General features: G+C 34.4%; 1 protein-coding gene across 3 annotated transcripts in view; it reads right to left on the bottom strand.

Moving 5' to 3' along the window:
- The window catches only part of LOC150097108 (ADP-ribosylation factor-binding protein GGA1-like), a 372,294-nt gene that overhangs the window by 292,631 nt on the left and 62,691 nt on the right, over window positions 1-16,972 (bottom strand). For all 3 annotated transcript variants that reach the window (XM_090407056.1, XM_090407058.1, XM_090407057.1), the window contains exon 4: window positions 8,240-8,398. In XM_090407056.1, coding sequence (XP_090263182.1) covers window positions 8,240-8,398 — 159 coding nt within the window. The remainder of the gene's footprint in view (window positions 1-8,239; window positions 8,399-16,972) is intronic.

Raw genomic sequence — 16,972 nt, 5'->3', positions numbered from 1 at the left:
CTGTAAAAAGGAGTTAGAGATGATAAAGGTGACATGAAAACGGAAGAAAAAGATATCCTTGAAGTATGGAATAATTACTTTAAAAAACTACTAAATGAAACAAGCAGTGATGACAGCACAGTGGTAAAAAATACTGACCAGGCATGCAGTATGGAATACATATCCATACTTGAAGTAGAAAAAGTCATCAAAGGCTTAAAATGTGGAAAGGCAGCAGGAGTAGATGATATTCGACCAGAAATGCTCAAGTATGGTGGTATAAAAGTCTTACAGTGGCTGCACTGCATAGTTCAGAAAGCCTGGACAGAGGGACGAATTCCCGATGATTGGAGTAGAGCTCTCATAGTACTCATATATAAAAAGGGAAATAAAACTGAATGTGAGAATTACAGAGGTATTTCCCTACTGAGTGTTCCTGGCAAGATCTATGCAAGTATACTTGAGAAACGGTTGAGAAGAATTGTGGAAGAAAAGCTGGGTGAAGAACAAGCTGGATTCAGGTCAAATAGAGGCTGTCAGGATCATATCTTCACTTTACAAAAGACAGTTGAGAAAGCATGGGAATATAACAAAGATCTGTATTTAAGTTTTGTCGATTTGGAAAAGGCATATGACAAGGTGGCAAGAGAGAAGCTATTCAATACGCTACAGTTATATGGCGTCAATGGGGCATTGTATCAAGCAATACTTAGTCTTTATTTGAGTTGTAAGTCAGCAGTTAGAATTGAAGGAAGTACAGGAAGATGGTTTAATGTTAAATCTGGTGTGAGACAAGGATGTACATTATCCTCTCTGTTATTCATTATCTATATGGATCACATTATGAAGGAATGTGGTATTAAACATGATATCAAAATTAGAGATGTTAATGTCAGCTCTTTGCTTTATGCGGATGATGTTATACTTCTAAATAACTCCGCTACAAGTCTGCAAGATTCTCTGACTAAATTGAATAACTATTGTAATAGATATGGTATGAAGGTCAGCAATAAAAACACAAAGACAATAACAATAATCAGAATCATTGAAAATGTCAACTGTGTTGTGAATGGAGAACCTGTGGAACAAGTAAAACATTTCAGCTACTTAGTCACGATTTTTAGTGAAGATGGTAAATTAAATATAGAAATAAACAACAGAATCAGCAAAGCTGGTATGGTGGGAAGTCAATTGAATAAATTCATATGGAATAAGAAAGAAATCAGTCGGAACACTAAATTAGCTGTATATATACAAGATAGTGTTCAAACCAGTTTTAACTTATGGATCTGAGAGCTGGGTCAGAAGTAAAACACTTGACCAAAGACTAGAGACCGCAGATATGAGAGTCCTGAGAAAGATTAGAGGCGTGAACAGATGGCATCAATGGCAATATCATATTAAAAACGAGGATATTAGGAAAGAACTTGACATTGTCAGCATCCAGGAATGCATTAGCAGAGCTAATCTCAGGTGGTATGGTCACTTAAACAGAATTGGCGAAGAAAAATTAGCAAAATAAGTGTTCTCTGCCAGGTTGTTAGGAAAACGACCCATAGGAAGACCAAAATATAGGTGGATTGATACGGTACAAAGTGCCTTAGACGATAGAAATATAAGATCTGATAATGTTGGAGTGTTGACAAGTAACAGACTGATTTGGAGGAAAATTGTAGATAGGAAGTTAGTAATGATGTAATTTTTTTCATTTAGTACTATCATATCCTGTACATCCCCTGAGGGTACATGACAGGAATTTGATGATAACATCAAGCCGTGGGCTGCAACAGAAAAAAATTTCGAAATAAAGAGGAAACAGATTTTGTAATATTAACATTAGAATATATATGTACGAAATACAACCATGTTACAAAAATAAATATAAAATATAAACTTTACATATTTAAATAAAATTATACATTTTTACAAATTTATAATTTGTAAATTGTAATTATACATTTTCAAATCAATTTTTTGAAGAAACTTGAGAACATTTTTCATTAACGAAATCTTCAAAATTTGGTTGAATTTGTAGAACTGTAGTTATTTTCAATATTGCTTGCACATATCTGTTAATCTTGATCTTTCTGCAGTTTTATTATTCTTTAAAGTTGAAAACAGCTGTTCACATAAATATGTGCTACCAAAGATAGATAAAATACGGTTAATTGCACATAACACATTGGGGGTATCGATCGACTGATAAATAATTATAGAACTTTGGAATTTAAATTATAAATTCCAACATCCACATATTTTTGTTTCAATATGGAATCCCACTGAATTTTGATTAATTCCAACTGTAAATTGTCATCAACAGTTTCAACATCAGTCGATAGAGGAGAAGTAAATAGTTGAAACTGTTTTTGATATTTCTTAAAATATAAAAATCTTCTTTCGAATTCATTTTCTAATAACTTAATTTGATTGGCATATTCTGAAAATTTCAATTTTGGCGATTTTTGTAATAATGATTGACAACATTCAAAATGGGATAAATTTTCTTTTTGAATTTGTTTTTGCCAAAGTAACAATTTCTGTTTGAAAATGTTAATATTGTCAAATAACATGGTAACTACTTGATGTTTGCCTTGTAGCTTAAGATTAAGTTGACTAAGGCGACTTGTAATGTCAATTGAAAAAGCCAGGTCTTTTATCATTTGATCATTTTTTAATATTTCACATTCATAATTTTTCGATTCTAAAAAAATTATAATTTCGTCTGGCAATTCCAAGAATCGCTTTAAAACTTTATGACTGGAAAGCCATCTAATTTCTGTATAATAAGGTAGATCGCTATATTCACTTTCACTTTCTATATCTTCTAGAAAGTTACTAAATTGGCGATGATTAAGCCCACATGCACGAATATAATTTACAATTTTACTGACATTTTTTAGGACGTGTCCAATATTTAAAACTTTGGAGCATAGTGTTCGTTATGAATAATGCAATGAAAATGTTGAAAATTATTATTACCTTGTTCTATGCATTTTTCTTTTAAATTTGTAACAACTCCTTTAACAACACCAGTCATGGCAGGAGCACCATCAATTGCAAGACAAACTAGCTTTTTTTAACGGTAAATTGTATTCATTCAAAACTTCCATAAGGGCATAAAAAAATATCAACTCCAGTGGTTGCATCGTGCATAGGAATAATTTCTAGAAGTTCTTCACTTACTTTTAAGTTCATATCACATCCATGAATAAAAACAGCCAGCTGAGCGATATCCCGTACATCTGTACTTTCATCAATTGCAAGGGAATAGGTCTGAAATGTTGGAATTATTGATTTTAGTTGATTCCTTAAGTTCCCAGCTATATCATCAATTCTGCTAGCAATGGTATTTCGAAATAAGCTTATATTTTTAAATTTCTTTAATTGATCAGGATACAACACTTCAACTGCTTTAATAATACATTCGTGATTAATTTCCCCTTCAGTGAATCGTTTCGACTTGCTTCCAATTAAATATGATAACAAATAACTGGCTTTTACCGTAGCTCTATTATCTTCAATAGGTTTGGTAAATACACTTTGTTGATTTTCAAGTGTCAACTTTAATTCTGACAATTTATCTTCACGAAGTTTTGCAACATATTGGTCATAGTTTTCTTTATGATTTGTATCATAATGCCTTTTAATATTACATTCTTTGCAAACAGCAATAGAATTTCTACATATCAGGCATAATTTTTTTTTCCCTTGAATACAAAAATATTGTAACTCCCATTTTTCTTTGATGTTCTTCTTCAATTAATCGTTTTTTACAAATACTGGTTGAAGGTTTCGACATTATTTTTATAAATTCTTTATTAATTATAAAGAAAACACTACACTTTCTTATGACTTGAAAATTGCTAATGGCTAGCCTCCAATTGCTGTGGTCAGTGGATGTAGCCGCATACATAGACTTGCTCGGTAAAATTCGATATTTATGGAGTGGTGTAATAAGATTTTTTGAAATGACAAATAGAACTTTATTTCCTTTAGAAATTGCAGAATAGTTTGGCATATAAAATAATCTTAAGTGGAAATGTTAATTTTTTAAATATGTTTATTTAATTAGGTGCTGTCAAAAGTTAAATAACCATATTGTTCACTAAGTTTGGCGGGCCGCATGTTACTTATTGGTGAGCCTCATGCGGCCCGTGGGCTGCATGTTTGACATGCCTGCTATACACTAATGAATGAATCATTATAATTTTTTATGCTAATTAATAACTGTTATTTTATGTAAAGATAGTTATTTTATCTAGAGACCAAACATAGAACTTTTTCATGTCAAGGCCTCCAAATAAGAGGGATAGTAGTGTCACAGTAGACAATGAAATTCATTTCCTCTAAAATCACAAACATCCATGCTCACAGCAGGATTTGAATCCACTGCCTATAGGTTGGAGAGCAGATATAATAATCACTCAGTCAACCAGACTGATGTTAGATGTAAAAGCTAAAGCAAGGATGTGCATTATCTCCACTATTATTTATAATATGACAGACCACATCCTTATGGAAAGTGAACTTAATATTCAACAAGGAGATATTAAGCTTAGTTTTTTTAATCTGTGCAGATGACATCCTCATAACTAAATCTGATTTATGTTCTGAAGTCTTTATCTAAATTAAATAACTGCTGTGTGCAAATCTGGTATTAAAATCAGCAAAAATAGCCCCTATAGCTCAGTAAGTTTTGACACCTGTATGGTTCGAAAGACCTGGTTTTGAATCATATCCAAGACACGAAGAAACTTTATCAGGACTTGACACAATTGAAGGTGAGTTAGCTGGTCTGACACAAGGTGGCAGGGCTGTTGTTCTCAGAAACTCTGGTTTTTTCATCTAGAAAAACAGACAAACCTACATAAAGTACACAATAAAATAGCAGCAGTATCATCATCAGCAGTAAACTTGGAGAAAATTTACTACTAAGGCAAAATCTTTAGATCACAAATTAAGCAATAGAAATATCAAAGCAGAAGTAGATAATAGAGCAAGTTAAGATGATATGGTGGAAAGGCAGCTAATAAATTTAAATAGAATAAGAGATATATATTTCAAACACTACATAAGCAACATATCTGACAGTTCTCAATCTTATTTTAACTTATGGACCAGAAAACTAAGTTACAAATAAAACAGCTGATCACAGACTAGATCAAGTGATGGATCTAAAGACTCAACAGAGCAAGCTGGGTTAGAAATAAAGTAGATGATAAAATTACTTGAAACCACGGATAGAAGAAGTTTCTTTTTAACAGAATTACAGAAAACAATGACAGAATCAGAAAAGAAAATTAAGATATTGAAAAAGAACTTGAAATCATTAGCATTCAAGAATGCATGAAAAAGCTAACCTAAATTGGTATGACTGCTTAAACAGAATGGGCAAAAAAGGGCTAGCAAAAGGTGTTTGATGTCAGAATGGCAGGAAAAAAGATCCAAAGGATGACCAAGATCTAGGTGTGTCAATTTAATTAGTAATGCCTTACAAATCACAGATTAAACTGGAATAAAATTGTTGCCAGGAAACCAGGAATAACAAACTTAATGATGTAGGACTATCATAGTATCCTCTGCCCTTGTGAAGTTAGATATTGAATTGATATCATGAAACCAAAATAACTTGATGGTCACTGCATTTTTTAAAAAACACCAATTTCTAGTTATAGCAGCATAGTATTTATTAGATGCATGTATTAACAAGAATATGATAATTTTATTATTCTATTACCGTAAATATTATATTCCTGTGAATGTGTGTGTCTAATAAACATTATTATGTCACATTCAAAATTCATCTCATTATCGTTAATGGGGAAGAAATGACCAAATAAACTCAAAAAAACTTTCTGTTCAGCAAGGTAAGCTACGAGGGAGGATTTCCTTTTTAAAAATAATGCTGCAACTCAAAGATAATCCCTAACTTTACTAAACTTGAAGATACCATTAAATCATCAGGTACTCATTGCATCTAAGTCAATATCAAGAACTGTCAGGTGGCGTCTGTGAGTAAGTTACTATAAACTAATGTTCCAGCATTTTATCGCTACTGCAAGAGTTTTCCATTCAAATTAAACATCAAAAGGAAATCTTAACAGCAGGTACCAAGAAGCAGATAGGCTCAGCACAAGCTGTAAGTACTTTTAGTGCATTAAACCAGTTATATTTCGATCTAAAAATCGATCATGTGCAAGTGTCCACTATGCCTATGGTACCAAGCAAAGATGGCGGCAACAAAAGCCAATGATGAACAAGCACCCCATGTCTCGCCAGCGTAGCGCTGTCATTTGTTGACAAACCCACAAAGTGCCCCAGCAACAAAAAAAAAGAGTATAATGTGCGAGTTGTTCTGCCACTGGTTACACGCATCCTGCGCAAAAATGGACAAAATGCCGCATAAGATATATATATCAACCTTAAACAGCCCTATTTCTGTTTGCTGTGCCTCCCATCTGTAAAACAGCTCCTGAACTTAAGCAAACAAATAGAAAGCCTCTAACAACACATCAGTGTTATGAACGAAACTCTTTCCTCCAAAATACGCACACTAGAAACCAAACTCGAATCAACTGATGATCAGCGGCGCAGCACAAGTGCATCCCTCCCAGCGAATGAACTCCGTGAAATTAATGGAAAAGCACTAAAAGAAGACATCATCAAACTAGCTGAAGAATGCAACGCTGACCCAAAAAACATTGTCAGGTGTCATCGTTTTGGACCCATAAACAAAAGCAAGGACAAAACAAACTTTCCACACTTCGTAAAAGTGACTTGCAACAAGCCTACAAGTACATCAAAACTAATAGCGCTGATCAACAACAAGTTCAAAGATACTTGTCCCCAGTTGTGCATACGTGCTCGACCAGATTTATCATTTGCACAAAGGGAACAATGATGCCATTTTCGAAGACAACTTGCAGAAAAATGTCAGACGAGTTAAATTGGTACAAAACCCAAGTGACTCACTACTGGTCACCATGGTGGCTGCTAGTGGCGTCACTTGGTTTTTGTACCAATTTAACTTGTCTGTAGTCACCATTTTGACATTTTTCTGCAAGTTGTATTTGAAGATGGCATCATTGTTCCCTTTGAACAATGATCAATATCAGGTGTCTCACAAAATGCAAACAAGAGTGCATTTCAATATATGAGGAGTACATTTCAACAATATAGCTCCCTAGTTCAGCAATAAAAAAAGGGAATAAAGCTGAATGTGAGAATTAAGAGGAAAAATTTCTCACTAAGTATTCCAGGTAAAATTTATGCAAGAATACTTGCAAAGAGGCTGAGAAAAACTGTAAAAGGGAAACTGGGAGAAGAACAAGCTGGATTCAGGCCAAATAGACGTTGTCATGATCATATCAGCACTAAATGGACACTAACCACGATATCCTATGGTCCAATACTTGGCTTTTACATTGGCGAAGGTTATTTAAAGAGAGTGCTGAAGCACTTCTACACCATCCCGATTTAAATTGGAATGACTATCTCTCTATTGCCAAGATTTGGAAGAGTCTCATCCTCATAAATGGCAAGGAATAGTATGTTCCCTAATTAATTTTTTTTGGTTAAATTTAATTGAATATAATACTGTCATTTAATTATCTAATTAATTTTACTTAATTATATAGTTATATAATGCTTTGTCATTTCATTATCTAATTAACTAATTTTATTTCAAATCACTAAATTTTAAATTTGGGTTTTATTGTTATCTTATTTTATTGTAACCACCAAATAGGTGGCATCCAGCATGGCTTAACTCTATAAATAGAGTTAACATTCCTTGTTGAATTCCTTGGAATTCAACAAGGAATTCCAAGGAATTCCTTGTTGAATGACTAGTTAGTTTTTGCCAAAATATTTGCAGTAATATTCTTTGAATATGTGTGTCTAATAAACATTATTATGCCCCAAGTGTCATTAAAAATATCTAGTAGCACAGCATGTTTCTACTATGATATTTGCAGCATGTTATATGCTTTTTAAATACAATTTTCAAATCATAAAACATGTCCACTCTCAAAGCAAATATTTTGTAACTTTCTATGATATAAGATAAACTCTATGTAACAGGCATAATAAATTAAAAACTACACTTTTTTAATTTATCATGCCTTGTACACAGAGCCCCGAAAATTTACAGAATCAAAAATGAATTATATAACATGAAAAAAATAAAAAATTTTAAATTTTATGTCATGTTCTGTAAGTATTTGTTTCAAGTAATGAATTATTTAACATAAATACACACCTCTATGACATGAACAGGATCTATATTAACAACTCCTTGCCTTTTCAGCATTTGATATGCTTCAAAAATCTTTGGTTCCTGTTTTAGTTCAATACTCCAAGCAAACATAAGTTCAATAATTTTTTGTTTCACTTTTGGAGATGCCCTTGTACCTAAGTACTTAAAAAGATAAATATATATATAAATTATGACTCTAAAAATATAGCATTACCAAATATATGAAAAAGAAAAAGAAGGGGGAAAAATATCATGTAGATATTTAAACCAAATGGCTAAACATTAATGTGATTCTAGAACCTCTCTATGAATTATTATAATCATTTATGCAACATTTAATATCCACAAATATATTAAATGTCACAGGCTATAATCCATTTCGAGCGAACAATAATTCTCAACCAATGTAAAACAAGAAATAGTGTTAATAAATGCACTCATAATTAGGATTTTTAAATAAAAAAATTTGAAATGGTCAGGTAGATCAAAGCTCTCCATTTCATCATGAGTACTATTCCAGCTTGATTCTTGTTTGTCTCTTATCTAGTCTTTTCTTGAGTTTTCCTCTTGGCCTTTTCCTCTCGGTTTTTATTTCATATATTCTCCATGGTCATATTCTTTCTTAATTCATTTTCGTTATATATCCAAACTACTTTAAACAGAAGTACACAAATACTTCTTCAACACTTTCTAATCCCAAACATTTTGAATATGCATATTTCTTATTCTTTCCTTTTTTTCTTTTTTGCCAACAATGACTGACTACAAAACTTTCATTTCATTGTTTAAATTTACTTAGTCACTATGTCTGTTATATAAGACAAAATTGGCAAAAAGTAACTTCTCTTAATTAAAATAATAAATTTAGTTTAATCCTTTATCCAAGTGGAAGCAAACAAAGTTTGCACCTGAAGTATCTTCAGGACTGAGGCAACTCGTGGTAAAGGTGTACCAAGCTCTCACCACTCCTTGTCTCAGTATCTTCCATAATGCAAAGCACACATTTCCTTACAGACATGTATAATGCTATGCACTAAGGGAAGGGCCACTACCTATAAGTAAATATGACTCCTCCATTGCTTCTGCCTTAGTATCACCACTTCTGGGTCTGGCTCCCACTGATGAGACCTCAATAAAGGTTGAAACTGGTCTGGGTAGTGGCCCTTCCCTTAATGCATAGCATTATATATGTCCGCAAGGAAATGTGCTTTGCATTATGGGAGATACTGAGACAAGGAGTGATGAGAGCTTGGTCCACCTTTACCACGAGTTGCCTCAGTCCTGAAGATACTTCAGGTGCAAACTTTGTTTGCTTACACTTGGATAAAGGATTAAACTAAATTTATTATATTGAAAGTTTATTTTTCACTTGGTTAGAGTATAATAAATTTAGTTTAATCCTTTATCCAAGTGTGAGCAAACAAAGTTTGCGCCTGAAAGTATCTTCAGGACTGGGTTAAGGTGGTACACACCAGGATGACCTGCTAATGCTTCTGCCTGATATCTCCACTTGGGCCTGGCTCCCACTGAAGAGACCTCAATAAAGGTCGAAACTAGTCTGGGTAGTGGCCCTTCCCTTAATGCATAACATTAGACATATCCGCAAGGAGATGTGTTTTGCATTATAGGAGATACTGAGATAGGAGTGTTGGTAGCCTGCTCCACCTTTGCAACGAGTTGCCCTGGTGTGTACCACCTTAACCCAGTCCTGAAGATACTTTCAGGCGCAAACTTTGTTTGCTCACACTTGGATAAAGGATTAAACTAAATTTATTATAAATTTATTATAGTCTAACCAAGTGGGAAAACTTCCAACATCTCTTAATAAAGCTTCCACTTCAGAAAAACATCACTGTTCCAAAGTGGGCTGCTTACACTGTTAAAAATGCTTTCACTCAGTGAAATCCTCCTCAAGATCTTAATCTAAATTTCCATCACTATACAGTAGACTTCCTAAATATCTGAAGTTTTCACTAATATGTCCATTGAGTCAAATGTCATTATCTGATATATATATTCTCTACATTTTAAAACTATGCTCTCACTCTCTTTGTTGCTTTTAATAGTTGTGTTACTCTGTTCCATGTCATTTTTTTCTGTAGCTCTTCTGAATGTGCTCAAATTACCACATCATCTGCAAATGCAGCTATTTTTCATTTCTTTTTCTTCTCTTGACATGGATAACAAGTAGGATACTATTCATCACAATAATGAAAGCAAGGAGATACTTCCTTGTCACAGGAAGTTTCCAAGTGTAAACCATTCAAAATTACAAAATCTAGTCTTCATAGTTCTTATATATTCTTGATCCTAATTATTTCTTCTTTTCCTATGGCTATATATTTTCAAAATTTCCTGGTCTTTTTCATTTTCTTTAGTGCTTCTTCAACCTTTGCCAGACATAGGCTGGCCTGGTTGGCCAAGTGGTTAACGTATCAGCTTGCCAGCCAAAAGGCTGTGGGTTCGAATCATGCCATGGGCATGGATGTTAGTGATTGTCTGTGAAAATAATAGTGGTGATGGTGAACAGTAGATGGTTTTGGTGTAGATGAGGTTGAGTGGTGGAGACAGAGAGTTGTAGAGTAGGTGCCCTCCCTCGATGAGTCTTGGGACTCCCTGGAGGTGTCAAATAAATAATATTTTCCTATTATATCTCTCATCTTCATATTCATTCCACTTTGTTTCACTACAGATTTCATCTTTGTTTAGCAGATAATGTTGCCATCAAACAAACTCTCTCTTACAGTAGTCACATGATTTCCATCTCCATTTATTAAAAAGCCTGGTTCCTCATGTTTCCTCTATTCTACACAGCATTTTCTTGTTCTCATTAATATCTTCAACGCTTTAAATTAAGTGTAATATTTAGATGGGAGATGAATTTCATAACAGTGTGAGACCACCATCCTGCTTATTTGGAAGCCTGAAGTGGCCTGAAAAGTTCCCTATCTGGCCTCTAAAGCAAGGTTTCTGGATTATGTAAAAAAATTTTAAAAAATAAATAAAAATGCAAAAAAATATAAAATTGATAAAAATACAATAATAATAATAATTAGCCCACCCATGGTACAAATGTACTGTGGGTGGGCTAAGTAAGTGAGAGCTGCATAAAAAAATTAGTAAATAAATAAAATTCAAGCCAATATTTTATCATTTTATCCTTAATTTTTTACTAATTTTGCATGGCTCTCTCTCATTATAAACAATTCCATCATCAGTTAATCTAATCATTATTAACTTCAGAAAAGCTTATTTTTTTGACTACTGGTTATTTAACTCTCACATTCCACCAGCATTTCTTGGTGGAATGAGTTTCATTTACATCTGTTCTTTCATACATCTCTTATCATACGAAAGAATCTCAATATTACCTTTGGGTTATTCTATGTAAAATCAAATTAAAAATTACACAGGAGCTGCATAATTTGGTATTTTTAATGAAAGTAAGTTATTTGGTTACCCTATCCTTTAAATGGATTTTCTTTTAAGATATTTGTCTTCCATCATATTAATTACAAAACCATTCTCATTCGGCAGACCAAAAAAAATGTAAGGCTTTTAAAATTAATCAAAGCTTATTTCCAGATTGTCCATTTTAATTTTCATTGCCATTTTGATAATCCTTTTGATTTTTTATTTATATTATTATTATTATTCGTGACACCTCCAAGGAGTCCGAAGACACACCACAGAAGGACATCTGTACAATTCTGTCTCCACTACTACACAGAACCTACCAACACCATCCACTGCCCACAACCATCACCACTAGAATTTTTTGTCTGTAAATTGCACGTGTTCTGAAGGGCCGATTTGTCTGTATGCGGGATGAAAAACCCGAGTTTCTGGGAGAAAAAACCCTGCTACCTCGTATGAGATCGGCTAACTCACCTTCAATTGAAAAAGTCCATATAAAGATTCCTCCCGTCACGACGAGAATCGAACTTAGGCTTTTTCTAATTAAAGAGTGCAAGGTACCGTCATTCTTCCATTTGCGCTACGGAGGTGCTGAAAAGACAAATTACTTCAGATTACTTCAAATTACTTCAGATTACTTCAAATTACTGGCCACCTACTTCAGATGTTGTTACAAGTACTTTTTTCCCCTCCATTTTTTGTATAGTCTAAGTAAGTTTACAAATTTGATTTTTTGTTTTATTTTTTCATGTAATAGAATACATATGAAATATGTATAGTGGAATATTTCTTCTATGAAAAAAATTGTCTTAATGTTTGCAAAAAAAAGTTAAAAATCCTGACTTTGATGTCTCCACAAAATTATTTAATGGACAAATCAAAATTTGAAATTTTTATGAGACAATCTGGACATGTGGCTGTAAAGCAAAATCCTATTCTATTATTTTCACCCAATCAGATTCAGTACTGACAGCCTTCCAAAAGTGAAGAAATCTACTTTCTTTTTTCTTTCTTTTTTTTTTTGCTGCATCTTTCAGCATATTTAGCATTCCACCTATGAAGACAATTGTTTTTTGGATCATAAGTGGTTTTGCCATATGACAATACTAAATGAAAAAGTAAAAAATAAATGAATGGTTAAAAAAAAATTAACCTTTTTCTGTACAGATAAATGTATCATTATTATTATTATTTTGTGACACCTCCAAGGAGTCCAAAGCCTCATCGAGGGAGGGCACCTACTCTACAACTCACTGTCTCCACTACTTAATCCACCAACTACCACACTGAACCATCCTACCATCATAATTTACACCAATGCCATGTACCGCCCACAACAACCAGCACTAGTATTTGTTTGTCTGCAAATTTGTGTGTGTGCGCGCGCGCTGAAGGCCGATTTATCTGGCCTTCAGTACACACGTGCGCACACAAAAAAAAAATAAATAATAACATTTTTTTTTTTCTTTTTTTTACAATTCACTCCCATTTCCTTTGCGAGAGAATAGTATTCTGATAACTAAAATAATAAAATCATATGGTTATGTGGTCCTCATCTGGTTTTAAAAGTGGGTAGGAGTCATATAATTTAACTTAGCATATAGCTATAGCAACTACAATGACTATATAGTGCCAAATAACATATATCCATGTTACTGGCATAAAAGTAAAAAACTGTATATTTTATAACATTTTATTCTACTTTTACATTAAAGCTGACAGTGTGTAAAACTCTCAACATGTAATTTGCTAACTTCACACCACTTGAGAGATCCTAAAATATTTATCTTGATAAGTGGGTGTACTAATAAAAAAAAAAAAAAAAAAAAAAAAAAAAAAGTTGCAGTTTTCTTCATTTTCAAAAGATTATCTAGGCTGAAGGGAAGAAAATAACAAAATGAAAGAATGTTGCTTTATACCCACCTATTAAAATAGGTGGGTATAAAGAGTATCTCTCAAAATTTCATGTCTTTTTTTAAAGCTTCAAAATTCAGCTGTTTTTAATTTTTTGCAAACTTTGAGGCAATTTTGAGCATATATATTCCATTACATATACAGGGTGATTCAGAACTCTTGGGCCAAACTTTAAGGGGTGACAGAACACACCTAAACAAGCACTCTTCATCACACAATGCAAGGTCCGAACTCAAGCGGTGAAGCGCTAGAGGGCACTTTCCAGTAAAACTTATAAGCGCTGGTGTTTGCAGTCGTCGTTACTTCTACCGTGGAGTGCAAAAAGGATGGATTCTTTCACAAATCAGGAGAAGGCTGACATTCGTTTCATTTATGGAGCTGTGGACGGGAATGCGAAGGAAGCCCAAAGACTGCACCGAGAGCACTTTCCGATCAGACGCATGACTGATCTTAAAACCTTTCAGCGATTGCACCGGTATTTGTGCGAAATGGGCTCCTTTGTCAGTGGCATGCAGGATACAGGGCGTGCAAGGAGTGTGAGGACGCACATGTTACAGAGGAAATTCTATGTAGGGTTGCAGATCATCCCGATGTAGCACGTGAGCCATTTCCCATGCTGTACACGTGCCCCGATCAACAGTGTGGCGAGTTCTACGAGACGAACGATTACACCCCTACCATGCACAGAGGGTGCACGCCTTGATGCCTGCAGATTACTGGCCTCGTGTGGATTTGGCACAGTGTTTCCTGCAACAGACTGCAGTGCAGCCGGACTTTGATGCACATGTCTTATTCACTGATGAATGCACCTTTACATGTGAGGGCATTTTTAATACCCACAATTATCATGTGTGGGCAAGCAGAAATCCGTACACTACACATCCACATTTGTACCAGTGGTGTTTCTCCATAAATGTTTGGGCTGGAATCCAATCAAATGACCATTTGATTGGACATACCTTCTGCCAGCACGACTGAATGGGAGAACGTACCTCGTATTTTTACAAGAGGTCTTGCCAGAATTACTAAACCCTGTTCCAGCAAACATTCAAACATGTATGTGGTTCCAACATGACGGAAAGCACCCCGTTTCAGCATGGATGTGCAGAACGCCTTGGATGCAACATTTCCAGGACGATGGATTGGTCGGGATGGTCCCAACGCTTGGCTGCCACGATCGCCCGATCTCTCATGTCTGGACTTTTTCCTATGGGGCCACATGAAAAGCCTGATCTACGATAGCCCCATCGATTCCAATGAGGACTTTATTGCCAGGATTTCTATTGCCGCTGTACGAGAAATGCCTGGTGTTTTCACCAATGTACACCAATCACTATGTCAAAGGTGTGAAGCCTGCATTAATGTTGGCGGTCGCTCTTTTGAGCAGTTTCTGTAATTTGTTCAATAAAATTCTTTAATTTATGTTCTGTAATTTCTGCAATTGTTTCAAATCTCCTCTGTCATTCTTGTGTTTCTTCATTTTCTGACACAGTAGTTGCAAATCCCTAGCGCTTCACCGGTTGAGTTCGGACCATGCATTGTATGATGAAAAGTGCTTGTTTAGGTGTGTTCTATCACCCCTTAAAGTTTGGCCCAAAAGTTCTGAATCACCCTGTATACAGAAAACCTACAAAAAGCTTGTGGATTCAATATAGGACCTATAGGACAGAGCACAAAATGAGCAAAAAAGGACACTTAGAACATCTAAAGCAGGTGGCCACCATCTTGTAAAATGTCAGCTCTCACAAAGAACACAGATCTGACCAACCTCTCCAACAACTTAACTGCACCTCCAAACACACAGGCTTTGTAAAGTGGAATAATTTTACTCACTTTCATTCCTTTGGTACTTACTCAACTACAAGACTTGTTAAACACCAACACTGCTGTTAACTCCCTGGGAGAATAGAGTAAAATGTAATAAAAATAAGTTATGTTAGAAGTGTTGGTTAGAGCTTTGAGCTTCATAATGTAGAACATAATAAATATCAGGAAGGTGGAAAAATTATTATATGAACATCTCTCCATGGAGTCCAGCCACTTGTTGTGATAAGCCCACACTAGCCATTATTAACACAATACTTATTGTTTCTCACTGACAAAGCACTAACAATTACCTCTGGCAACCCATTCTACTTATTTACCACTCTCCATGCAAAAAATCTCTCCTAACACCCTGCTAACCACACTCAATACACAACTTCCAGAGATTGTGATCCTTGTTTTCTCCAATTCAGTCATGCAATAACAAGTATCAATCCATTTCCCTTATCAAACTCAGCTGAGATCTATAGGAATTCATCTAATTCTTATCTCCAATTCTGAGATAAGAATTAGATGAATTCCTACCTCCCATTATCTAGAAGTGTCTTGGAGCCTCCTTTATATAATGGAAATATCCCCCCCTTCCTCCACTTAGCATTCTACCATTGATGAGATTTAAATTAAAAGCAGAGACACAAGCATTTCTCTTTTGCACTTTCTCATAACACATGAACTGATATCTCATCCAACCCCAGTGACTGTATTCATACTGAGATTTTTTAATATCCTAAACACTTTCAAGTTTGTCTATCTCTATTCATGTCTCAATCTCTCTCACCACAGTCAGTGTTATCTCTGCCTGGATAATACACACCTACGAAGTAAAATATAGAAAAAAAAATACAAAAATTAAAAATAAAATTCTTAACCCATCTGTGGTATTAATGTACTATAGGTTTACCTTTCATGGGTAGTAGACATATAAAAAAATAAAACAAAGGCAATCATTGCATAATCCGCTTATTTCTTCTGCTACCTCCCTACTATGAGCATTCATTCAAAATGCAAAAGTAGAAAAAGGGTTTTTCTTGGCCGGCTCAGCTAATTTTGATTTTCTCTCAATCTGATTATGTCTTCACCACTCGTCACTACTTCTTGCATAAGCCTTCTGTCCACCTTTTTCCTTGTATACTCTACATAACATTTCTTCTTTTGTGATTTGGGTTTAATTAATGATGCTACTCATCCATTTAATTCTCACCTTATTTATCCTCATAACTACGGGTATGCAATCTGATACTGGTTTCCTTAAATATCCCTAGGTCAATTTCCCACATATTACTAACATTCTTCCCTTGCAGTGTGTTATGTAGCATGACTTCAAGCAACTTCCTGAGTTTCATTATCACCAGCTTCATCTCACACAGACATATGCTCATTCTTAATCAAAAATTCTACATGCTTAGCTATCCCTCTCAGGTCAAGACTGCATGATTATTCTTTATAATTAGAGGTAAAGGGATTACCTTCATACAATAATACACATAATCACCAGTTAGCTTCCATTACATGCTGTTTTATATGATTCTCTCTCTCTTTCTCAAATAGCTACATAAATTTCATTTCTTTTATGCACTTTTT

The sequence above is a fragment of the Typopeltis vanoorti genome, chromosome 17 (assembly GCF_054136105.1).
Source record: "Typopeltis vanoorti isolate ZY-2024b chromosome 17, IOZ_Tvanoo_1.0, whole genome shotgun sequence".
NCBI classification, from domain to species: Eukaryota; Metazoa; Arthropoda; class Arachnida; order Uropygi; family Thelyphonidae; genus Typopeltis; species Typopeltis vanoorti.
This window is presented reverse-complemented; position numbering and strand designations above follow the sequence as displayed.